At 37.9% G+C, this 24,592-nt stretch overlaps 1 protein-coding gene across 5 annotated transcripts in view; it reads left to right on the forward strand.

Annotated features, from left to right (window-relative positions):
• Nucleotides 1–24,592, forward strand: part of KIF13A (kinesin family member 13A) — a 105,115-nt gene that overhangs the window by 42,965 nt on the left and 37,558 nt on the right. For all 5 annotated transcript variants that reach the window (XM_041413127.1, XM_041413128.1, XM_041413131.1 and 2 more), the window contains exons 4-14: nt 2,950–3,010; nt 10,402–10,494; nt 10,994–11,174; nt 12,191–12,278; nt 13,535–13,669; nt 14,186–14,298; nt 19,291–19,402; nt 19,810–20,022; nt 21,607–21,717; nt 22,916–23,050; nt 24,205–24,335. In XM_041413127.1, the coding sequence (XP_041269061.1) occupies nt 2,950–3,010; nt 10,402–10,494; nt 10,994–11,174; nt 12,191–12,278; nt 13,535–13,669; nt 14,186–14,298; nt 19,291–19,402; nt 19,810–20,022; nt 21,607–21,717; nt 22,916–23,050; nt 24,205–24,335 (1,373 nt within the window). The remainder of the gene's footprint in view (nt 1–2,949; nt 3,011–10,401; nt 10,495–10,993; nt 11,175–12,190; nt 12,279–13,534; nt 13,670–14,185; nt 14,299–19,290; nt 19,403–19,809; nt 20,023–21,606; nt 21,718–22,915; nt 23,051–24,204; nt 24,336–24,592) is intronic.

A 24,592-nucleotide genomic window follows, 5' to 3' on the forward strand; every position in this document is an offset into this window, starting at 1 on the left:
TAAGGAAGAATAATCAGTGAAGAGAGGAGAAAGAAGGGAGAACATTAGATAACATTTAGAATATTTAGTTGTTTCTTCATGGCATATGTTTTATGTCTTGACCCCAAGTATGCTTCCATGCTCATCTTGGGATTGCTTGTACTGCCATTCCTGCACTGGGCATCAGAAAAACATAAGTTAGTTATCTTTTTTATCATCTTTTCTGTACAAGGGTTACTCTTTTGGTAGAATGCTGTCCTACAGATATTTCCCATAAAATGCCTTCCTGATGTACATGTTGAAGAGCCTTGCTGATGGAGACCATGTGTCTTGCTCCTGTGTGCCTTATTTTTGCTCTGTTAATTCCTGTGTTTGCAATCTGTTTTCCCAAAGGTCTCAGTTGTCCATAAAATTGTTTTGGTTGGGTGAATCCTTAAGGTATGGCTGCTGGGAATGTTCAAGGTTGCTGTTTTGTCATCACTAATGAAAGTAATGTTTAAGTGTTTGCCTGCCTGTTTTAGTGGAGAGGGGAGTTTAGCTGCAGCTGCTCTGCATGTTTTGCAGATAGTGCATGCTCCAGAAGTTTCTGCCTTTTTGCCTGACACTTTTTTTTTTTCAAGTAATCTTGTTATTTCTGTTAGAAGGATTTGGCAATTTTCCAGAACAGAATTTATAAATAGACCAAATCCATGCCCCAGATTTTTAATGTTTATTATGGAAACAAACTAAAATGCTATATTTACATTTATTTTATCTGAAGGCAGAATTTTTCTCTTCCTATTGCAGAATAATTTTTTGACCTTTTGAAAACCAGTCTGACGAATTTTTACCATTTTAGAAACATCCCAATAAAATCTGCTTTTCTGGAAGAAACACTTGGCTACAAGCCCATATTTTAGTTTTAAGAGTCACTTTGCAAGACCTGTGTTTAAATTAGAAGTCATTGAATGATCCTGTCATCATTTTCTGTGTTAACCAAGGGGAAAATGTGTAGGACAATAGATTAAATTGGCCTTTAGTAGTGCTTTATTGACATTTAAGTCATTACACATAAGCATGTATAGCCAAGTAACCTTTTTAACTGGTCTGTGTGATCCACTTCAGACAACACTTAGTTTTAAGGAGGGAAGAATGGTCAGTTTTGAATTCTTACAGTAGGGTCTAGGGTTTTTTTGTAATTTAATTGCTTGCCATTTGATCATTGGAGAGACCAGATATTGTTAGCAAGTCCTGTGACGAAAAATTCCATAGAATTTGAATATGAGAAGAGAAACAGTAGTTCTTGGACTGTAGAAGTTAGGAAAAGGGTTTGTGATGACATAGTTTTTTGCCTAGATTTGATGATCAAATGCACAAAAGGTAATTTAAAATGCCCCCAACTTATGTCAATGTCTGAAGACAAGGTGGAGTAACTGCTGCATTTTACTTGCAGCTCAGTGGCCAAATGGCATTTTTGACTCAGTCACATCAGGGATCATCCTTATTCATGATGATGTCTGATTCTATTTGTGCTGCAGTGACTCAGGCCTCCCTGTTGGATGATTATTATGGGTTTGTTTGTTTTTTCTTCAGAAGGGAATTCCAGAACTCTTCACTCTTACAGACTGTGTTGTCCCAGTATTTTAAGTCTTCTTTCAGGCCATTTGATGTGTTTTGCTTTAAGCTGGAGGAAAGGGAAGGAGGTGAGGTTGTTGTGCTAACCTGGTGTTACCTTCTGTAATATTTGCAGCAGTAGATGTTTTGGAAAGGGTTAGATTGCAACATATCTGTAGCTTATGTTGTGTAGTAACTCTGAATAGCTGGGACTACAAGATGTTCTTCATCCCCAAAAGCCAAACGAAAATGATCCATCTTTGTCCTCACCTCAGGATTTGTCTCTAGGGAATTTGCATATTTCAGCTGACAGAGCCTGTGGCTCTTGCTCTTGCTACAGTGACATGCATGGTTTGTCCCACAAAGGAGATCACCTGCTGGATGATCAGGCAAAGACAATCTTGACCCAGGCAAAGTTTTATTAAAAAGTTGGTTTGAGGTTTTCCCCACCTCTTGTGCTTCCCCCAATAAACCCCAATAACAAAAAAATCTTTATTGTTAACTCATCCACAGTCAGTTTATGATGGCAAAATGTGGAAAATACACTGCAGTTTAAGGTGTGTTTGTAGCAACCTAAACCTGTGGAAAAAAAAAGTTAAATGTCTGCCATGATGTTCTGGAATGTGCAGGAAAATAAACTTGGATCAAATCCCAGCATGTTAAGTGGTTTTACAGGATACTGTTCCAGGTTTTCAAGCCCTCTGAGCACAGTATTGAATCTCATTCAGTTTCTCACTGGATCTCTTGGCTGAAATGATATTGTCTTTTCATTAGAACAGGCTCTGATAGCTTGTTTCTCTAATAGAGATACATCTTCTGTTTGTAGTTTCTGAGCTTCCTTTACTGAGATGCAGTACTGTCCCCTTTGTTTAGGTGGATAATTAGTACTATTTATTTGCTTCTTAAAGCTTGTGAGTAGTAATGCTCTTCTGAGTATCAGAAGTGCATCCTAAGGTAAAAATTGTGTATATTGTGCTGATGTCTGCTAAATAGTCATCTCACCTAATTCTGTGTATTGAGGCCTTGTGTTGCTGTTCTGTTACTGGTAACAGAAACAGAAATTTGCCACTGTTGGTGACTGGAGAGGAGTGGAGTTAATTATTAGTTTTTGTCTGTGTTTTGTAATCTGTATTAGGGGATAGAGTAAGGAGTAATCTGTATAGTGTATCATACAGATAGAAAAGAAGTATTGAGCTTTGTTTCCCTCGTGATTACACAAAAGTATTTCTGCCAATTATGCCTTTTTACAGTTCTGATTTAGGATCTGCAGAAGTAGTAGAGCCCAACTGCAATTACACTGTCATGGATATGTATTGCTTTAAAACAAAAGTCTTATAGACAAGGTTCCTAATTTGTCTTTTTTATGTGCTTCTACAGGTGTTTGCCTTTGATCACTGCTTCTGGTCCATGGATGAATCAAACACCACAAAATATGCAGGTAAACTATTTTCTATGCAGGGGACAGTGTAAATAATTTGAGAACATATGAGACCTTGGGCTTTTGTTTTGTGAAGTTGGTTTAGGGTTGGTTTTGTTTTGGTTTTTTTTGCATTTTGCAATGTGATGCTCAAGTGACTTCTTCACAGAGGCAGACATTATTTTTACAGGGATTGAGTCATCTGGGTACTAGCTCCTCAGCTGAGAAGGGGATGCAAGTTTTAAGGTGCCTGGCACACTGTTCAGGAGAGATGTTTTTACATTTAAGCTGTAACTTTCTCTTTTTTTTATCACCTGGAAGTGCCTTTTGTCGTTTCTGTCACAGTTTCATTTCTTCATCAGCGATTACTTCTGACTGATGCTAGTGATGAATGTGCATGTTTTCAGTGCTCTGCACCTCTGTGCATGAGAGGGGAGAATAAAGCATGTTCTCCTCAGACAGTATGGTTATCTCAGGTCTTTCAAGTGGTTCATAGTCTGACTGTTCAGATCCCTAATGTGCTTTGAGTGATCAGCTTTGTGACTCCTTCCTCCCAAAAGCTGGATAATCCACCTAAGATTGTAATCCTAGCAGCTTTCTCATAACTGGATTTGTCTATCAGTATATTCATATTTTATAAGACGACTTGTTTTGGTAGAGAAAGCTCTGAATACTGGGATTTCAAGGCTGTGATCTATGGAAAGGAAAAAACCCCAAGCATTCGGTTTAGATACTCATATTGTGAAATTTTTTGGCCCATAAGAAATCTTGAAAGCTGGTAGGGTTCATTTCCTCAAAGTTTAAGATCAGTGATCTCATAAATGAACGTATGTTAAAAATATATTTCTGACTACTGTAGGCTCTGGTATGAAATCTCAAATCTTAAGGACTGCACTATATTTCTTAATTGCCTGAGCAAAGCGAGGCTTCTTCAGGAAAAAAAGTTTTTCACTAGTTCAGCCTTTGAGAGCTGTGTTTGCACTGAACAAGTGCACTGCACAGTATTTGTAGCTCAGGCTGGGAGAGCCATTGGAGCCCACAGCACCTTCTTTATGTGCCTGCACACCCCTGTTTCCTTTAAGAGGAAGGAGGTGATGGTATGTGCCCATACCTTGGCCCCATGTGCACGTGGGAGCTACAGTGTTGGGTACACCGTGGCACTAACCCACAGCAGAGATGGGGTAGACCTGAGAAACACTCCTCACCAGCTGAACTTGTTTCTGGCTTGGTTTAACCCATCTCCAGGTGAATTCAGTGGGGTTCTAGATCTGTTTATTTTTCATTTGAGTGAAAGCTAGATCTCTCTAGTGTGTTTCAGAAACTGTAAGTGCAGTTGTCTTATTTAAGAAATGAAGTTTTATTATTGGTATGTAGATGTTTCTTGTTGGACTGGTTTCTAGAAAATGGTGCCTTGCATCTCTTCCACTTTCTTACTGGCTAGTAAGTTATGAGGTGTTTTTTTGCCTATTCCAGTCAATATTCCTGCCTGGGAAAAAAAGAAAACCAAAACTGGTTTTTGTCTTTGGGTTTTTCCCTTGTTTTGTTGGGGGAAAGCGCTAGTGGTGGCAGGGTGTTTGGTTCAAATTTCTTTCTTGGTGAAAGGCTGTGTGGGAGGCTTTGGTGGTGTTTTTTTTTTTCAGAAATATGCTAAGAATGTGAGCTTAAAGACTTGCATGCAAAAAACAATGGTTTCACTGTTTTGTTGTTGTTGTGTTTGTTGTGTGTCTTGAAGCTATGTTATGACTGCCAGGCCTTATGTTCTAGAACACGATGAATTTGATACAATATCGAAACTGAAGTAATTAACAACCAAACCCAAAGTGTTTCAGGTGTAAGTTACTGGGTTGTTCACCTGCTTGGGCATGAGCTGATGCTATCCTATACAACAGCAGCATTTCTTGGTTTGGGTCCAGAAGCCAAATGCTGATATGGCAATATTTCAGGTTTTATATATTGTTAATATTAACTCTCCTTAAGTCTGTTTTCACAGCTTGGCCTCAATGTGCATATGTATTAACAAAAAAAAAAAAAAAAAAAAAAAAAAGGTAACTGGATTTGGTTGGGATTTCTAATAACTTCTTTGGCTCATAAAACAAACCTCCATTGTCCTAGGCACATTGTAAATAACCATTTTGTCTTGCATCCAGAGACTCTTAATGCTGTAACAGTCTTTGGTGCAATCTTAGAGTCCAAACAAGCCATCTGACCACCTGACTTTTGGAGCTAAACTGGTATCTCTTGGATGCTGGACTACAGAAGGAATGCTGATCTGGAAGCTAGGTGCATTCAATGCTCCCTGCCCAAAGTAGCTCTCTGTGGATGTGTAAATTTAATGTCATTGCCAGGAGCAGGGATGAGTTGCACAATTAAAAGGAAACTTGAAAAGCTTGAAAGCTAAGTCCAGACTGCTTGAAAATGTAAGTTTTGTGTGAGCTTTAGGCTGAAGTAGAATTCTTAGAGAAGGCATGTATGACCACTTTAGTTCCTTGAAAAACCCATTTACCTGTATCACAGAAATACAGTGGAAGATGATACAGTGAAAGGTTTAACAAGTACTAGGCTACCCTATCAGTCATTGCTCTCTGTGCAAAACCGAATGTGCTCATCTTGCATTATGTTGAATGGATATATAGTTGTGGATATCATCCTGTATTAAAGATTTAGCTGATTGACAGGTCGGTCATGAGAACACACAGAATGGTGTGTACCGCAGACAACATACGTGGATAACTCTTCCTTGCTGTTATTTTTTTAATGCCCACAAACCCAATGTTTGTTCACTCCTGGAAATGCACATTTGTTACAGGATCTTTAAAACTATTACACACGATCAGGCTGACATTATTTCTCACTTAGCATAGATTTTTTGTTATATATTTTACTTTATTGATCAATCTATGCTACAATCAGCACTTACTAATATTGCTCACTCAAGAGCGAGATTCCTGTTTGGATAAAATTAATTGCATGGGTAATTGAAAACGATTCCCAGGCTTTGGGGGTGTAGGGCTGACCCTAAAATGGTACAAGTAATCTTTCTTTTATGAGAGATCTTCAACTTATTTGGCTGAACATAAGGCTTATTTTTTTCATACTAATTTTCTTTCGGTACTCATGTTTGGGAAATACCTACCTTATCTTTCCAGCACTTGAAAACATGGGTACTGTTGCTGCTGGCAGCAGAATTGCTTTTTTAGCAATTTTTTTTCCTGTTGAAATGGAAACTGCAGTCTTAAATTCTAAATGATCCAGTGATATCACCAACAGAAATAGTGAAGGTAACCTTCAGGTGACGAAAAGCTTGTAGAGGGTATCTTTGCAGCTGTCCTTGCAGGACTGGCTCTCATAAAGACAGCAGGGAGTCTGGAGTACATAAGAGAAGTAAACTCTTTACAAGTTTTGGAACTGGTGTTCTGATCTCTGACCCTTTAGCAACTTGATATAGTGAGTTAAAGAGAGCCCCATCCAACCTGTCCTGCAACACTTTTAGGGATGTGGCCTCCACAGTTTCTCTGGGTCGCCTGTGGCTGTGCCTCGTCACCCTCACAGTAAAGAAGTTTTTCCATATATCTCATCTAAACCTATAAATCTATACTCTTTCAGTGTGAGGGGCTTTTCATTTGTCTTTGTTTGTTTGTTTTTTATACTGAACGTTGATGCTGTGTATTTCTGAGCAGTTTGTGTCTTTGTCACTCCAAGCAAGGAATGGTTTGTGCTGATCATCACATGCTAGCTCCTGCACCTTTTTTCTGATTTTTTTTTTTTTGAAAGACATAGTTAGGTGTTTGGTGAAAATATGGATCTCTCTTTGGGAAGGGATGAAAAATAAGTCAATCAAGTAGTTTTTGAGGAGGGGGGGAATTTGGTTGTAGGACAGAATTAGTTTGTCTTGATCTGGAAGAGGGATGAGCTTTATCTATAGGCTGCAGTAGAGGTGTTTTGAGAGTGAGCAAAATAGCTCATTGCCATTTGTTCATGACTTGAATGGGTCAGGAGTCAGTTCATGGATAGAGGACACACCTGCTTGCCTTGAAAGCTCACAGAGACAAATAACTGCTCGGCATTTCGGTGAAGAGGAGGATATTGAGAAATTCTCAGAGATGAGAACAAAGGATTCTTTTTACAAGCCTGGACAACAGTAAGAGCCTATTGAAGCCTGTAATGAAGTGGATTTTTAAAAGGAAGAAAAGAAACCCTTCCGTTTGGGAAGGATTCAAGAGATGGCATAAATAACTACTGCAGCACTTAGGCAGGTCCATTCCTAGGACCCCACACGGTATTGACTTGCCTGTGGATTTTTCATAAACTCCCTAACCTCCATCATGTTTGGCCTGAAATCTCAGCTCTGTGTTTCTACAGGCTCCTGAAAGGCCATACACCTGACTTGGAGCTAAACTGTAATTTTATAGGAAATATGTATGCTGACTGCAGCACTTTCCTTTTTAAAAGGAAGCAGACCAGGCAATTGGCTTAAAGAACTCTACCCTTCTACCCTCACGAGAGACAGTGACTTGAGGATTTTAAGCAGACACAGCTGTCTTGTCTGTCTGTAATTTTGACTTAACATTGAAGCTGTTCCTGGTCTGCAAGAAAAATTCACTAGACTTTGCTTCCCATTCCTCAAAAGGGTGGGCAGAGGGGAGTTGCTGGCGTGTGAGAGCTGGCAGCTCATTTGCTTACCCTGGGCTCCCCAGCAGCCTTGGGCTTGCTGTCCCGAGCTTGCCCCTGCTCTGAGCAGAAGCTGGGAGAGGGGATGGATGTCTCTGGCCTTTAGTTGCTTCTAAGATGCTAAATTGTCTTAGCCAGCTGGAAGATTGAGAAGTCTCTTCTTAAAGACTGTAAAGGTTAGTGTAAGAAATCCTCCTGTTAGGTAATCTTTTCTTTTTTTTTTTTTTTTTTTTTTTTAAATTTCGCCCATTTGCTGAAAATTAGGTCATAAGTTAAAACCCCTGCTTACCTCTTTAAATGCTAGGCATCTGTGGAAGAAAAGTCATGTAAATAAGAAAAAATGTGATTGCAGGCAGTATAGATTTATTTAGCAAAACAGAAATGCAGCAGTATTGACACTGGATCTATATTATTTCTTTTGACTGTAAATGCATATGGACATAATTTTGTATGATACAGAGTTTGTAAACAGTTTGCAGACCCCACTAATAAAATTCAAGGGGGAAGCAGTGTGGTTTCTTAACGAAAAACAGCAAAATATCGTGGATGATATACTGCTACTCTCAGTGCCCGGCATTTGCAAGTTAATAAAATATCCATATTTGAAGTTCAGCATTTTGTGCTCTTTTCTGTGAGTGTACTTAAAGCCAAGTCTTATTTTATCCCATGATCATTTGACTGGTTACTATAAACAACACTTTTAAATGACCCATTTGTCTGTGTTGGTATTGCTGAGCTCTTCAAATATGTAATAAAAATAACATTTCAGAGTTATATATCAGTGTCTCATTGACTTTCTGTTTGTGATGACAGTTTGAAAATTAAGTATCTCCTGAAAAATAAGCCCAGCTTTGCCAGTGAGATTTGAAGTGGATTCTTTCCCTGATATTTATCAGTAAAGGAATCTCTAGGTCATCCTATGGTCATTACGGCCATGCACAGTTTTAAAACACTTAGGTATTTGCTTTTTTTTTCCTTAGGAAACATGGAGGAGATTACTGGTTTATTGCTTGTCAGAAGTGGGTGATAAAAGTTTTTTCCTCTTCTGACAAATGGTTCTGTCTTCTACTCACAATGACTCTGTAATGTATATATACTTTATTTTTCTTTTAATATTTGTACTCAGCTTCAGTCTTTGCTTGATTTCGTGTTCTTGCTCAGCAAGATAAGTGGCTCCCTCAGGAGAAGGTTAGAAAGCAAATTTTTGTTTATTCTACATTCTTATTACAATCTTCTGCTAATATATTTCATTCACCAATAGTTGAGTACTCCCTGTTTCCAGGTTGTTGAACAGTGCTCTCTCAGTTATAAAATGACCAAATGACCCCTAGTTGAAGGGGTCAACTAGCACTGAATGTGCATGGTGAAGGAAATGGAGTCACTTCAGAATACAGTGGATTTTCCTCTGATTTTCGTTCCTATGTTCAGTATTTCTGAACTGTGTTAATGCAAGTCCAGTGACACTTTGGAATTTTAGAAATTCAGCAAGAAAGACACACAGAGACCGTTTCATAGTGTGCCACTACACTAGTTTTTTCTTTATAGGAGAAATTTGGTTATAATGAAAGGAAAATGAAAGTGATGTACTTTCTTGTCCTATTTACATGCCTCTAAAACATTCTGCAGTCATTCCAGATGTGGTTCTGCAGGAAATCTCTAGGCTATGGGATGTAGATGTTCTCATAAGTAATTATGTAGCAAGATTTATGCTAATATGTAGTTAGATTTATTCCATTTTGAGAGTACAGAAGTCACTACTGCATCCATGGTAAGAAATAATTTCTCCCAACTGGTAATTGCTGAAACTCCCATACCAAAATGAGAGAGGCAGCTGATCACAGGTGTTCATAGAGTCACCAGGCAGTGAATCTGAGTTTAAAACCATACACCTGAAGGTGAACAAATACTGTCCTTAGCTCAGCTCTCCTTGTTTTGGGTGTGCACACAGCTGGTGTAATTGTCTGATCAGAACTCAAAGCAGACAACACATTAAACCTCGTTGTGATCTACAAATTTTGGGCTTTCCTATTAGAAAACCAAGCAAACAATATGACTATTTTCATCTTCTACATCTGAAAGATTGAAGTGCATCTAAAATCTGCCTGGCTCAGGGAGACAATTTTCAAACTATCAGATTCTGCAGCTGATATTTCAAATTATGGATTTGGCAGAATGTGTCCTCAAATGGCTCTGTTGAAGTCTCACAGCCTCCTAATACACATTTTCTTCCTGAATGTCATTGGAATGCTTTTATCTTGTTCCAACATCACCTTGCTACAGGGGGAATCCTAATGGCTTATGGTGAAACTTGAGGCAAGTTCCCAAGAGAACAGCTACTTGTTCCTGTGTGCCCCTGATGTCCTGGTTCACCAATGGGTTTCATTGAAATTTTGTTACAGGACTCTTTTTGTTTTGTCTCTTTTTGTTACAGGACTCTGTGATTAAACAATACATATTAATTGGAGAAACTACACTGAAATAATAAAAAATTTAGACATCTGCGTTATTTTCTAAGCATTCAACTTCTATGACAACTTTTGAAAAACTGCTCGCTTTACAAGATAATCAGCAATATATTTAAACATGGGTAGCAACAGTTTTGATCTTATCACTCAGTTGTACGTGAATATGTTTCCATTATTGCTCTTAATCATAAAAAAGTGTGCAAACCTTTTTTTTTCTTCTTTTCGGTCAATTTTAGCATGTTATACAATTTAAAATAAACAAACCCAATTATTTTCTAGGTCAAGAAGTGGTGTTCAAGTGCCTTGGAGAAGGAATTCTGGAAAAGGCCTTTCAGGGATATAATGCTTGTATTTTTGCCTATGGACAGACAGGTGAGTGCCCTAAAGGGGAAGAACACTGTGGGCACATGGAAAGTGAGAACAACAAAACATAAATATTAAGGTAGATAACATTTAAAAATTGTATTTTGAAATATCATGATATTTCATATATGTCTAGCACAAGCAGTGATAAGTGAATTCCTAAAAGCAGCTCTGTCTATGATCCTGGTTGCTACCTGGTGGGGCCTCTTTCAAAGACTGAAAGGAGTAGTGAGTAGTCTTCTGCTGGAGATTTATTCAGTTTCTAGTGTTTAAGTGTATTCTAGGAGGTCTCAAGTAATGTCCCTACTGAAAGAAACCTTTAGGTTAATTTCTCTTTTTGTTTACCTCTGCCTTGTCCAAAGAATAAGCTATCTGTCTGGAACAGCATGTCAGTTTGTTCCGATACATGCTCCTGGAGCAATAAAAAGAGAATTAAAAAGTGCTTGAATGAATGAGTAATTAAGAAATTATATTCTAAAGCATTTTCTTCTCCTTTTTTTTCTTTTAGGTTCAGGAAAATCCTTTTCCATGATGGGCAATGCAGAGCAGCTGGGTCTGATCCCACGGCTCTGTTGTGCTTTATTTCAGAGAATCTCTGTAGAAGAAAATGAATCTCATACTTTTAAAGTTGAAGTGTCCTATATGGAAATCTACAATGAGAAAGTCAGAGATCTGCTTGACCCAAAAGGGTGAGTAGCTTCACTTTCCCCCACAGCCTTCTGTATTTTTCTCTAAACTCTAAAAATAGGAATTGGTTTTGGAAGTCCCTGAGAAGGTTTTTGCAGAGTGTATGTTTATATGACTGCTTTAGAGAGGATTAGATATCAAACACGAGAAAGAAGAGAATATTCATGTGTGTTCTATTAATCACTGGTGTGATTAGTTTAAACATTAGGATACCATCCTACTGATGCAAACAAATACTATATGAAGTACTTTACCACCAGAAAGCAAGATCACATACGAGCAAATTCTGGGGTATTTTTGTCAGTTGATACAGGCAGTATTTGTATAGGAATTTTCATCAGCTAGGAGAAATTTGAAGCTTATTTACAGCTTGGTCCTTATGGTTTAGATATTGAACTCTTTTGAACATGGAAAGGTGACACCTTAGCATTTACTTAGGAATTCTTTCTTCTATTTTATCTACACAGAAATAATGGTTAGGCACTCTGGCTTGGAGATGTGTATACAGGAAGTAGTTTGACAAGGCTTATTCAACTGATCATTGATATATGTGGTTTATATTTCAATTCTTGAACATAATTGCTGAAGGTGTTGTATGCAAGTTAGTTAACGAGATAGATTTCAGACTTTACTCGGTATGTGTCAATAGTGTAGAAAATGTGAGAAGAATGCTTTAGCAAATTGCTGGGGGGAGGGTTTTTAGTCTCCTTTTTTTTTTTTTTTTCTGCTCAGCATTCTTTGTGCCAGTTAAGGTATTTCAGGTTTTGTTCCAGCCATGAATACTGGGGTGGGAAGATGCATTAAAAGTAATTTATGTATATGGATCAAAACTGGTTAGATTGGTTTGACTCTTTATTGTTTGAGTTACAAATTCTGGAATACGTTCTTCTTCCTGTTACAATTAAAAAAGACATAAATTGACTTCTGCTATATAAAAGGTATTTATTTCATAGTAGGGTAATTTTTGGCTATCCGTGCTAATTAGTGGATTTTGCATGAGGTGTACTTTATTCCACAGGAGTCGGCAGTCCCTCAAGGTTCGAGAGCACAAGGTGCTGGGTCCATATGTCGATGGCCTGTCTCAGCTGGCTGTTACAAACTTTGAGGTAAATCTAAACCAGGGACAAGTTGATAAATAACACCTAGGTACACAAGCAGTAGGAGTCTCAAAAGAGGTAAACTAATGTCTGTCCAGATATTTTGGTTCTTGAGCGATTATCGTCTCTGGCCTTTACAAAGATCTTCTCTAATTCTTTGGGAATATTTATTTCATGTGGAAGCACTGGCATGCTTGCCATTATGTTAGTTACAAATATAGTAGTGGTATCTCATTAATTTGCAGTTTCACTGCATATAATATATGCCATGAACACAATATTTGCTTGACAATGGAAATATGAGGATTCTAAAATAACAATATTAGTCTTTCAGCATGAATTTGATTTTGTTGGTGAATACTACATTCTGTTTTATATAGGTGTGTATATAGGTAATTCATAACTTAAATCACAACAGCATCTAAGCCCACATGATTTACCAAAACATATTCAAATAAATTAGTATTGTAGAAGACAGTGAACCACTGTAGGCACAGTGGAAATAATTAAAGCAGTGCAGTTTTATGAGTTGGGTAGGTTTTTCTTTTTATGAGGAAACTGATTTGGAAGTGTTTTTAAAAAGATGTTAATTATTTGTGTAGTGTTATGTCCTGCTTTTTATGCTTTTGGAGTTTTTAAAATTTTTCTGCAGCATCTGTGCATACATATGGCAAATTGCTTAGTTTGAAAGCACACCCCCTTTGTGCAAATTCTAGTACGCGTTGTTCATGCTTAAGGTTTTGGCTGATGACTTCTGAAACGACTTTGGAAGACTCAGTAAGCACATATATCAGGCTCTGCATAGTCATCTTTGTCTTGCACATGTGGGAATGCACAGGTTGAAGTGAGGTAATGTTTTGAGCCAATTAAGTGAAGATAGCATTAGTGCAGGTCAATAAAGAGATGCCTTGTGTTCAGTTGTGTAAGTGAATCTGTGCTGGCCTGATTCCTGACATTAAACAATATGATTTGTAATGTGGATGTCACCAACATATTTCAGCAGCAGATAAGGAAAAGGTGAATTGACTAGAGTTGCTGGGCTTTAAGTTCAGCACTTAAAATAGAGATGTGATTTAACATTGTTCTGTGGATTTATATGCCTCTGTAGCAATGCATCTCAAAATGTGCAAAGAATTTTCTCATTACTTCTACCTTCCTTTCTTCCTCTCACCCACACACACCTTTCATCTAGATGGGGATTCTGTTTAGCAAGCACAATACTTTGCTCTTATCCTAGCATCCCTTTTTACTCTTTTTTGCTCTAGGATATTGAGTCACTGATGTCAGAGGGAAACAAATCACGAACAGTTGCTGCAACCAACATGAATGAAGAAAGCAGCCGCTCTCATGCTGTGTTCAATATTATAGTGACTCAGACACTCTATGACCTGCGTTCTGGTGTATGTATTTCTGTTGATTAATTTATGAAGTTGAGGTGGATTTTTCTTCTTCGTTTCTCTTCCTCATTAATCATCTGTTTGACTGTGTTTTGACTTTTGATACCATGGAGTCCAGTAATCAAGATTGAGAGAACCTTGGAAGAGTGAGGAAGCACACCACATAAAACAAACAGTTGGATCACTTTTTAAGATTATGTTGACACCATGAAACTTTCTTAGGTCTTAACTGTTGCTGGAGTTAATGTGTTTTAATGGCCTACTCTGCCATAAGGTGGTTGATATTACCACATGGCTGGTTCCGCTTCCTTGGTGCTTCAGGCCTTTACTAAAAAATATATGGGTGACTTTCAAAGCTCTGTAAGACCTCTGACAATTCCTTCATGTCTCATAGCTCAAATGTGATACTTTAACCCACATGATTATGAAGAACAGTGTTTCATGGTGCCAGTGTCAAGCATGTTGGTGCTTCATGCCAATGTTTCTTAGCTGTTGTTCTCCCATGTCCCATCTGTGCAGAATTCTGGGGAGAAGGTCAGCAAGGTCAGCCTGGTGGATTTGGCTGGGAGCGAGAGAGTTTCCAAAACGGGAGCTGCAGGAGAGCGCCTGAAGGAAGGCAGCAACATAAACAAGTAAGACATCGGCGTATGCAGGCTGCGAGCCCTGATCTTGAAGGAATCACTGTTGGTTCCCTGGCCTCCTCTTGGTGTGCTTGTCACAAGTCAGCTCAAGTGAGCTTCATCAGAAGCAGTTCAATGTGGCTCTTTCAGCTGCTCTGTGCTGAGCAGCATGTGTTCCCTGACATTGGCATAGGGATCCTGATTCATACTTGACTCAGATGAAGGCTATATGAATTTTATCTGGAAAAAGTGACAGCAGTGCTCTTTAATTAAGCATATACCTTTTGTGATTCATTTATACACCCTGTCCCCAGGCTCTTGTGTTTGTCTCATCATCTGCTTAAGGAAGAGTGCAGAGTTGCAGAGTTGAATGGCTTTGTTCCAACATGAATTAAAATATGTAAGGGTATAATGCACAGTTTGAGAAAATCGGATCAGAATGAAGCTGTGTTGGTTTAGCATTGCCTTGGGCATTTGTGCTCAAGCAATGACAAGTTTCAAAGCACTTTTTTTAGCCATAGTTACTGTGTTATTGTCCAAAAGCAAGAATGTAGCATACTGTTACTGCTGTCTGAAATATACTAATTTTTTTTAAAGAGTGCCACTGTTACATTAAAAGCTACTGTTTTTCAATTTATTTCAAAATGTTACAAAATGTTTTGTATTTTGTGTTAACAATGACAGCACGACGTGTGTATGAGCAGTGCACATACTTACGATGATTCAAATTTACCTCTTGTTAATTTGAGCATTTTTATCTCTTTCTAGCTTAGTTTCTAATCTACTTTGTATCTAATGCATCATATTGGTAGCCACATTGGCATAGTTCTTATGAAACAAAATAATGTGGCTGTCTTTGCCTAATGGCAGATACTGTAACCTTACCCCACAGGTTCCTTGTTAAATTCACATCAGTTTTACTAGAAACTGTATTTGTGTTTTGCATAAACAAAGGTGAAATTAAATGTTTCTTTCTCATTTTTGGGAAAGAATTCAAATGCCACCTCTCCCAATAGCAATTAACAAGTTGCAAATATAACTATGGATACAGAAAGACTTCAATTTTTTTTTTTTCCTTTTAGGATCTTTATTCATTGTTAAACTTGTATGGTATCAATGCAATAGGAGAGGGTTGTTTTGCCTATGCTGAACCTCTGACAGTACAGAACTTCACATAAAAGCACCAAACATTTCTGTAAAAGGTATTTTTAAAAGAAAACTAGGCAGCTCTACATTTTCCATTCTATTAAATTCTTATAGGATATAAATTTGTAATACTTAGTCCATTTATTTAACATTCTCTATTTGAAATCTCTTTTGGAACTGATAGGCAAAAGAGAATTCTTAGTGCTTGGTGTCTTCTGTTAGAGTTTTGCTGTTGGAGCTTTAATATGAAGTCTGACTTTTTTAAGCCTAAAAATAGATTTACATGTTTAGTCAGACTAGTTCTTTGGAGGACATTGTGTGCAATCCTCTTTAGATTGCAATGCTACTTACTCATTAGGGAAAGGTAATATTTTTTTCTGGAGTGATAGAGTACATCTAAACCATACACCTTACTATGTCAGCTCCTTTTCTTATTATATTTCTTTTATAAAAAACCCCAGTAACATTTATCGGTGGTATGTGTTATGTTTAATGAGATAAAAAATGGAGCTGCTGGCAAGTAAACTTGCTGCTAGTTTTATGGTTTATTGCCTTGAAGAAGAATGTGGAAATAATGTGCCTGTTTATTCAGTGTCTGTACCATTTGTTTCTGATGAAAACTGGCTAGAGCTGTGGCTAGATGCCCCCTTGGTCCCACAACTTTTCCTGCTGAAAACATTATTTCCTGTCTTGGGGACAGCATGTTGTAGAGAGGGGCTGCTCTCCCACTTACTGAAGCAACTGAGAGTTGTGTCAGTTTGTGTCAACATCTCTCTCAAGTTGTAATAGAGATGACTTCTTTTTTTTCTTTTTTTTTTTTTTCTCAGAGCTGGTGCAGAGTTACCTTAGTAAAGGAGTTTTTTGGGAGATTTGCCATACCTCATAGGAAAGCTGGATTTGCTTGTTCCTCCCCAGGATGTGCTAGTTCCCATACCCAGTGCAGAAAAGGAGGTGCTTAATAACTCTTTGTGGTGTAGTCAAAGAACTCTAGAACACAGTAGTAGGAGGAAGCAGAAAAAACAATCTGTCAATTAGTGGCTACAAAAAAAAAAACAACTTTCTGTGAGCAGTCTGCAATTTTACCTCTGATTAGTAAAATCATAGCTGTTGTCATTTTAACTTTTGAATGCAAAAAGATGATGTAGGTGGGGGCAAGGAATGGGTTGGGACAGGTCTGGCTCCAAGCAGATTTGAGGGAGGGTTTTATTCAGAGTTAACTAATAGAAAAGTGTGTTCTGCTCATTGAAGTTTTTGGTTCTAAATTGTACAAAAGTAGCTTGAATGGGTGTCACTTAAGGACAGAGTTGTTTCCCTGTGGTGGGCAAGTGCCACTTCCTTTTGAATGCTGCTTGCACAGGCCTGTGGTGTGAGTGTGCAAGCTTCCCATTGCCCACTAGCAAGGACAGCCTGGTGCCTGAGGAACAGGGACAAGGAGAGCAGACACTGTGCAGAAATGGCACTTTCCTGTAAGCTTGCAGCAAGTCCACTCTGCTTCTTCTGGAGTGACTCAGTGTGCTGTGGGCTTAGGACTTCTGGTTGATTCATTACATAAGTACCGTGAGATAGGATCAGAGTAATGACAGATCTCTGATGCATCATCCAGCAAAAAGCAAAGCAGCTAATGAGTTCTGTAATTATTTTGTTGGGCAGCCATTCCTTTGCTGCTTCCCTTAAAGTCTTTAAAGAGCTTTGTATTATGAAATCTCAAGCAAACTACATAAATGATTCCAATTTGGCTTTTATTACAGATGTTACTCTTAAAATAAGATCACTATTTGTAAGGAGCAGTAATACTATCACATTTTTAAATCCCCTGTTAAAAAACTGTACCTTATAATTTCCTGTTCATTACAATGCAATCCCCATAACTCAAATTGGTGTTGCAGCCCAGTTGGGAAATAGTTTTCAGTCACAAGTCTTTTTGAATCCCTATTCTTCCTACTTCCCTTCTGACTGTCCATTTCTTCCCCTTCCTTCAGGGTTTGGCTTTGGTTTTCACATTTCTCCTCATTTAAAGAAAGAAAGAGGAATCAGAAGAAAGTAGTCTAGGGTAGTTTTTTAGTTTTATGCTGCTTTGACTCCATTGGGAGTGTGCTGGTGGTACTTTTCAGTTGTGCTGGAGGAGGTTGCTATAGAGCAGCATGGAGCATCCTACTGTTTGCTCTTGCATGTTTAGCATGCTGTCATCTCTTTCTGTGGAGATCAGAGGCTGGAAGCAAGAATTAGTTCTCATTTTTTCTGTCCTCCTCTCACAAACATTCAGAGGTTATTAGGCTTTTCTTTAGGCCACAAAACTAAACTAAACTTTCTGGTTTTGCTATGAATTTTGCAGAGGTGAATCATAAAGTCATCCTACAGGCAAATTTACAAAATAAAGTGTTCTCTTGGGAGTTCAGATTACCTACCTAGCCTTTCCTTAAATTTCTTTTAATTTTGCCCCCAGATCTATGCTGTCTTTATATGCAATATGGGATACCTTTTGTGGCACATGTAGTGGTTCTTGTTAACTTACCCTTGAATATCTTCCTTAAAATACTCTTCTGTAACATTTTTGTAGTTTTCTAAATGCTATTTCTGAACCAGTGGTGGTTTCAAGCAGCACTGAGGCTCTGTTATAAATGTGCAAATGCTGCCTATAAACCAGAATAGTATTACTTCTTTGAAAAGAAAACATAAGAGGGTGGAGTGGAACAGTACAATTAAAGATTTATTTGACTATCCAATTGCAGTGCTGCTGAAGCTTTTTCCTTGGTACTTACAGAGAGTAGCTGGATATTTGAGCAGGAGTGTGACAGACCCAGAATTCTCTTGGGCTTCAGCGATGTCTCCTTTAAAATCCTTTAGGCATCTGTTTAATGTTCTCAGGCTCCTCAACAAGCTCGTTATCTTAAACATACTCACCCCAAAAGCCCTGATGTCACTTAAAATTTACACGGGGTTGTATAAGAATTGCATAATGTAGCACACATATGCTTTGGATGGATTGCTGACACAGTTACCCCAGTTGGTAGAAGCTGTACATGTACCAAAATGCATGAGTTGGCTATTTTCTTCACGTTTCTAGAGTGTTGTTTGGGATTCAGCTGTCTGCTAAGCAATCTGGGGGCTTTTCTCTTTCACACTTGTGCAGCACCTTTGTAGGTGGGAGATCGTTTGGTCTGTGCCCCCCCAGAAGAAGCTGCTGAGCTCTACCTCAATTGTTACCCAACCCATTTGTCAAGGGACCTCCTAATCTGCCTCTTCTGATCAGCAGCCTTCTGTGACTGGTCACTGCCCCACCAGGCAGATGAGTACTCCTGGGCCAGAGCTGGATTTGTTCTGAGGATGCCTTCTTATGGCTGGAGAATTGTTTCATTTTAGTTGGCATTTGAGTCAGCGTTCTTAAGCACTGCTCCCAGCACAGGGTTTCTTGCTGTGCTGCCAATGCTGACTTGTAACATTGTCATGAGACTGCATCCAAATCAGAAAGATTTTTATCCTCTGAGAAAAGGTAGATGTCTAATCAAGGGCAGGGATTTTTCATATACTGAAGCAGTCTATTTTAGACTTTCCAAACTATTCTAAATATTTCAACGTAGTCTCAGTCTTTCTGAAATATGATCTTAGTACCACCTATGATGAAACACTGTTGATACCAGTTTTTTTCCTCCAAATATATAACTTTAAAGAAATACACTGCCTTGTTTGGAGCAAGGCAATAGGCTAGCTGATCTCTTGTGGTCATTTCCAACATAAACTATTCTGTGATATTTTTAAAATTGGATGTGAAGTTCTGCACAGCAATCCCTATTTTCTGTGTTTTATTAAATCTCCATTTGGAATATGTGTTAAAGCTGTTTTGCTGTTTTGTATTTATAGATCACTTTCAACACTGGGCTTGGTTATATCATCACTTGCTGACCAGGCAGCAGGGAAGGGAAAAAACAAGTTTGTGCCTTACAGAGACTCTGTACTCACTTGGCTTCTCAAGGTAATTTGTATTTTCTGTTTACCATGTTCACAAGATGTCAGCTTACTCATTTGTAGGATTATTGTAGTATGCTTCTGTGTACATGGACTTCTCATCTTTTTTTAAAGAAATGAGTGAAGGAGCTCTCATAACTATGTTATTCCAAGTTATATGGACAGCTAAGTGTATCTTGTGTTAATTCAATGCAAAATCCTACTTTGACTATTTTCAGTTGTAATGGAATCAGAGGTGGTAGAGTTGGATAGAAATGTTTATGTAACACACAGATTAGTTTATATCCAGAGTACATTTCAATGCCTAAACAGTACTTTTAGTGCCTTTATTAAGTATTTTAAGTCTCTTTATGAAGACACTGTACAGTCTCAGAACAATTTTTAACTCTTGAACTTTCTGTGGCTGCACTACAGGACAACTTGGGAGGAAACAGCCAAACTGCCATGATAGCCACAATTAGTCCAGCAGCCGACAACTATGAAGAAACACTCTCGACTCTGAGATATGCAGACAGAGCCAAAAGGATAGTTAATCATGCTGTGGTGAATGAAGATCCAAATGCTAGGGTCATCAGAGAATTACGTGAAGAAGTTGAAAAACTGAAAGAACAGCTCTCACAAGCTGAGGTAACCTCATACACAGTACAATGTAAAATGAGTTTCTCAAGGAGCTGTCACATTCTGTGTGGAAGACTAGCTTTCTTACAAAACATGGAAAGGAAGAGTCTTGCACCCATTCTTTTTTCTTTCCTCTTTAAACAAAATAATTGACCTTTTTTTCCTAAATCCAGCATAATGTATGCTTATCTTTAATAGCTTTTAAATGAGGACAACATTGTACTGATGGTGACCCTTTTTAGTTCTTGAGGAACGTAAGGCCAAGCAATAATTGATGCAGCACAGATAAGGACTAGATTACATCTTCATTGTGTAGACTCACTTATTAGCAGAGTTTATTTTTTTTTTACATTGGTGGACTATACATAATATCAGATGGAAAAGTGTAAAAAGTCATAAATCTGTTATTGGACAACAAAATTCAGGGGGCATTTCTCTCTAACATTTATGAAAATCTATTAAAAATTGTCAGAAATGGAACACTGAAAACCATGACTGCCTTGATGCTTCATTGCCTTAATAGCTGGCACTGTGATTGATGCTTATCTTAGATTTATACTTCTACTTCCAGAATAAAGTATCCAGGTAGGATAGTTTATTTGGTATCCAGGATATCTGAACAAATTAGGTAGTTAGTAGATTTGAAAATATTTTTGATCTTTCCAGGAAGGACACAAATACTGATGGAAAAGGAACAGAACTGTGCTTGAGGGTAAATTTGTGTGGTGTTTAAGTTTCATCATTATTTAAGGAATAGTGTTATTCATGTGAACACTTCCTTATGGACTGAAATGGGAAAATCTTCTTTAAGGAAAAGGAGCCATTCACTTTTTTCATAAATAAAAACCTGTTCTAAGTGCTTATTTTAATTCAGAAAACATTATTGCAGCATGTTGGCACTCTGCAGCTGAACACAATCAGTAGGAAGGTGTCCAAAGTCTTACTAATTACTTTGTTAAGTGTTTTCTATCTTCTGTTAAAAACAACATATATAGGGTTATAGGCCAGCCTGTTCAATTGTTACTTGGCCCTGGACATATTCAAGCCCTTTGCTTTTGTTTCCTGTTGTGAAATAAGAAGCCTGTGTTAGCTCCAGAACATGCCTGCCTTTGAAGGTAATCAACAGGGTCAGTCTAAAAGTTTTAATGCAACTCTAAGAACACTTACAAAACCAGGATGGAATGGAAGGCTAAGTGTTTAGAGGAATTTGTGTTTGAAACTACTGTTTCAAAGAAGAAAGACTTTGCACTTGCACTTCCAACAGCGAGGAATTAAAGATTTTAAATGCTCACATATTTTTATATAGACAGTGAAGTTTGAGTGGCCAGGCCCAGAGATTTTTGTTCCTTCCATTAACTCTGGAGCTATGTAAATCTTCAGCTGTTTCAGGTCTGGATCCAGCAAAGGTGGGTTCTGTCCTCCTCCTTTGCAAGTTTCCTATTTCCTCAGCTTCTGCCTTGAAAAACCTGGGAACATAGTAAAAATCTATCCTTGTTGCATTTGATATTATGTTGCTGTGTTCAAGTTCCTTGTGCAAGCAGATGTTGCAATGGTTAGAGTAGCTGAGGGTTTTTGCTAATTTCTACCTTTTAGGCCATGAAGGCACCAGAACTGAAGGAAAAATTGGAAGAATCAGAAAAACTAATAAAAGAGCTGACAGTCACCTGGGAAGAAAAGCTAAGGAAAACAGAAGAAATTGCACAGGTACTTCAGAAATTTTTAGGAAGAACACTAGATACTCATATAATACTGGGCAGCTGAACTTCATGAGCATTAGTGAACTATGCTGTTTTCCCACCACCTATTTGAAATGTCACTGAATTTTTGTATTTTTCCCTTTGTTTCTGGTTTTGGGGTGGGTTTGTTTGTTTGTTGGTGGTTTTTTTTAAGGTCTAGATTTTATTAGCATAAATCTAGCAGTGCCATGATAGCATTGATAAAAGCCAGTATTTGATTTTAAAATAAACCATCAAAATATGTTTGGGCAGCTCATTTATTTGTAAGACCACAGTTGGACTGTGGACATGTTTCCCTTGAAGTGACTAAGGAAGTGAAGAATTACAGAAGGATCAGAATTGTGGGTGGTATTTATTGCTTTTGCTTTTAGTGATTTCTAACCAGAAAAGGAAAATGTGTACATGTAGTCATTAGTGTTTGTTTATGATTATTTTTGTACATTAAAAAATCCCCTTCTGGATTCTAGTGTACTCTTCCATCATTTCCTCCATCCATAGCTTGAAGAATAAGTGCTGTTGGTTTCCTTTCTAGTCCTAATGTTCCAGAAGCATGTTTTCATGCAACCACTGTTTAAATAAATTTTTTAAAAAAAAGAAAAAAAGGGTCGAGGGGAAAACCCAAACCTAACCAGCCAAACAAAAAACCCCAACACCCAAACTATAGCAAAAAAAAAAAAAAAAAAAAAAAAAAAAAAAAAAAAAAAAAAGCTCACGTGATCAAGTAAGTGCTTTAGCTGAATTAATAATAAAAATGCAAAAGAAAGCCTAAACCGTGGCATGCTATTTTCTAAATCATCTATGGCTGTGATTATCTTTGAAGGAATTGAAATTGAGTTTCATTTTTTACTAACATAAAGACTCAAAGGCACATTGTGTTACTTATATATAGGTTTAATAAACTCAATAGAGCTGTGTAGGTAAGTCTAATAAATTTAATGGAACTGCTTAATTAAGCTCCACTTTGAGTAGGCAGATGTTTGAGGATTATATCTAACTTTTATGGTTGGTGTGTAAAAATAAATTCTACTGACCTTGTGGTACCTGACCAGTGTCTGGTGGTGATATACAGAATGCATACTCAGCATGTGCATCTTCAGCTTTAGCAGCTCTGTGCTTGTCCCTACATACTGCAGCAGGCAAGATTAACCTAATTTTTGTGCTTGCAGGAGAGGCAAAGACAGCTGGAGAGCATGGGAATCTCCCTTGAGTCTTCAGGTATCAAGGTGGGGGATGACAAGTGTTACCTGGTGAACCTGAATGCAGACCCTGCACTCAATGAGCTTTTGGTTTACTATTTAAAGGTAAGGATGTGAACAGGATAGGTACACAGATTGGAAGGACACTTGCTTTGAATTTCTAGCTCTAATTTATTCAGAGGGGATGTATTTTTTTTTTTTTTTTGCTGCAGCAAAATAGGATAGGCCTCCTCCTACTGTTTAAGCTTTTGTTTTCCCTTTGCAGTTCAGCTTCACTGTTTTCCTAAGTGATCTCCTGATTGCCAAGGGTAGGAGAAATGCTCAGTGTGGGCCAGCGTTGAGATCAATTCTAGCTTTTCCAGGCAGGATGTGCCTGGTCAGTGGTCTTCTGGCCTCAACTTCAAGCAGGAGCTTCATGGTAGATTGTTTTTGTTAGGGAGCTGGGAATTGCTTTAAATATATGAAGAGTTAATAATAAAGAGATGATGTTCAGTAGTAATCAGTAAGAATAACATAGTCTTCAATAACAGGAAAGCTTATGAGAGAGGGGGTTAAAATTTACAGAAATGTATTTTCCCAGTGTCATTAGCTTTCATATCATTCTGTTTTTCATTTCCCATGCCAGAGTGAAGAAGTGTCAAATGCAAACCTATAAGGTTTATAGGGAAATGTGAGCTGCTTATCAATAATATATGAAAGAGTATTTTGTCTATTTTTATAGCTACTCTTCTGCTTTGGTAGCTGAAGGAGGGCTTGTGTATTTGAACAATAGCAAATAAAACACAACCTCTCAAACACTAACAAAATAAACTGTTTCAGCAGAACTTAAAGTATGACTTGGAATTATGTACAGCTTAGTATATTTAGTTCAGTTGCTGTATAGCTTCTTTCTGAAAATCAGAGAACTCTGAACCTTGTTTTACTACCCATGCTGTTCTCTTAATTTTGCCTATATGACACGACTGGTTTTCTTCTGGCTTTGGTGTTTAATGTATGCATGCAGGCATAGTATTAGAATACTTTTTGATGAGAATTTGTGTGTCAACTGCTTCATTTTGTTTTAGCTAGAACTGTATGGAAGTGAAGTTGAGGGCAGAGGAACAGTTTGTGTGTGACTGTTGCAGTCTTCAGATCTGCTGTGGCACCATTTCTGCTCGACAGACTCACAAACTGTGCAGTCTCAGCACTTCAGCTAATATTTTCTTAGTTATGTCAACAGTGGTAGTTTGCTTGTCTCTTAGTAACAGCTTGTTTTCTAGGATCACACAAGAGTTGGTGCAGATACCTCTCAGGATATACAGCTCTTTGGTATAGGAATCCAACCAGAACACTGTGAGATTGATATTGCTTTAGATGGAGAAGTTACACTCACACCAAAAGAAAATGCAAGGTAAGGAAGATCAGCAGCACATTCCATTGAAATGGAACTTTGCTTTTCTTTGACAGATAGTGACTTTCATGCATTTTCATTTTACACAGACAGAAGCACCTTATGTTCTGATCAATAAATCTTTTCAATACAGTTGACTTAAACAGATACTTAAAGAGAAATTCAGCAATTAAAAGTAAGATTTCCCTGCACATGTGAACATCCACCCACCCACTCTGCAGGGCAACAGGCTGTCAGTGGTATGGCTTGGAATAAGC

Source organism: Onychostruthus taczanowskii, unplaced genomic scaffold, assembly GCF_017590055.1.
Source record: "Onychostruthus taczanowskii isolate IOZ18803 unplaced genomic scaffold, ASM1759005v1 scaffold40, whole genome shotgun sequence".
NCBI classification, from domain to species: domain Eukaryota; kingdom Metazoa; phylum Chordata; class Aves; order Passeriformes; family Passeridae; genus Onychostruthus; species Onychostruthus taczanowskii.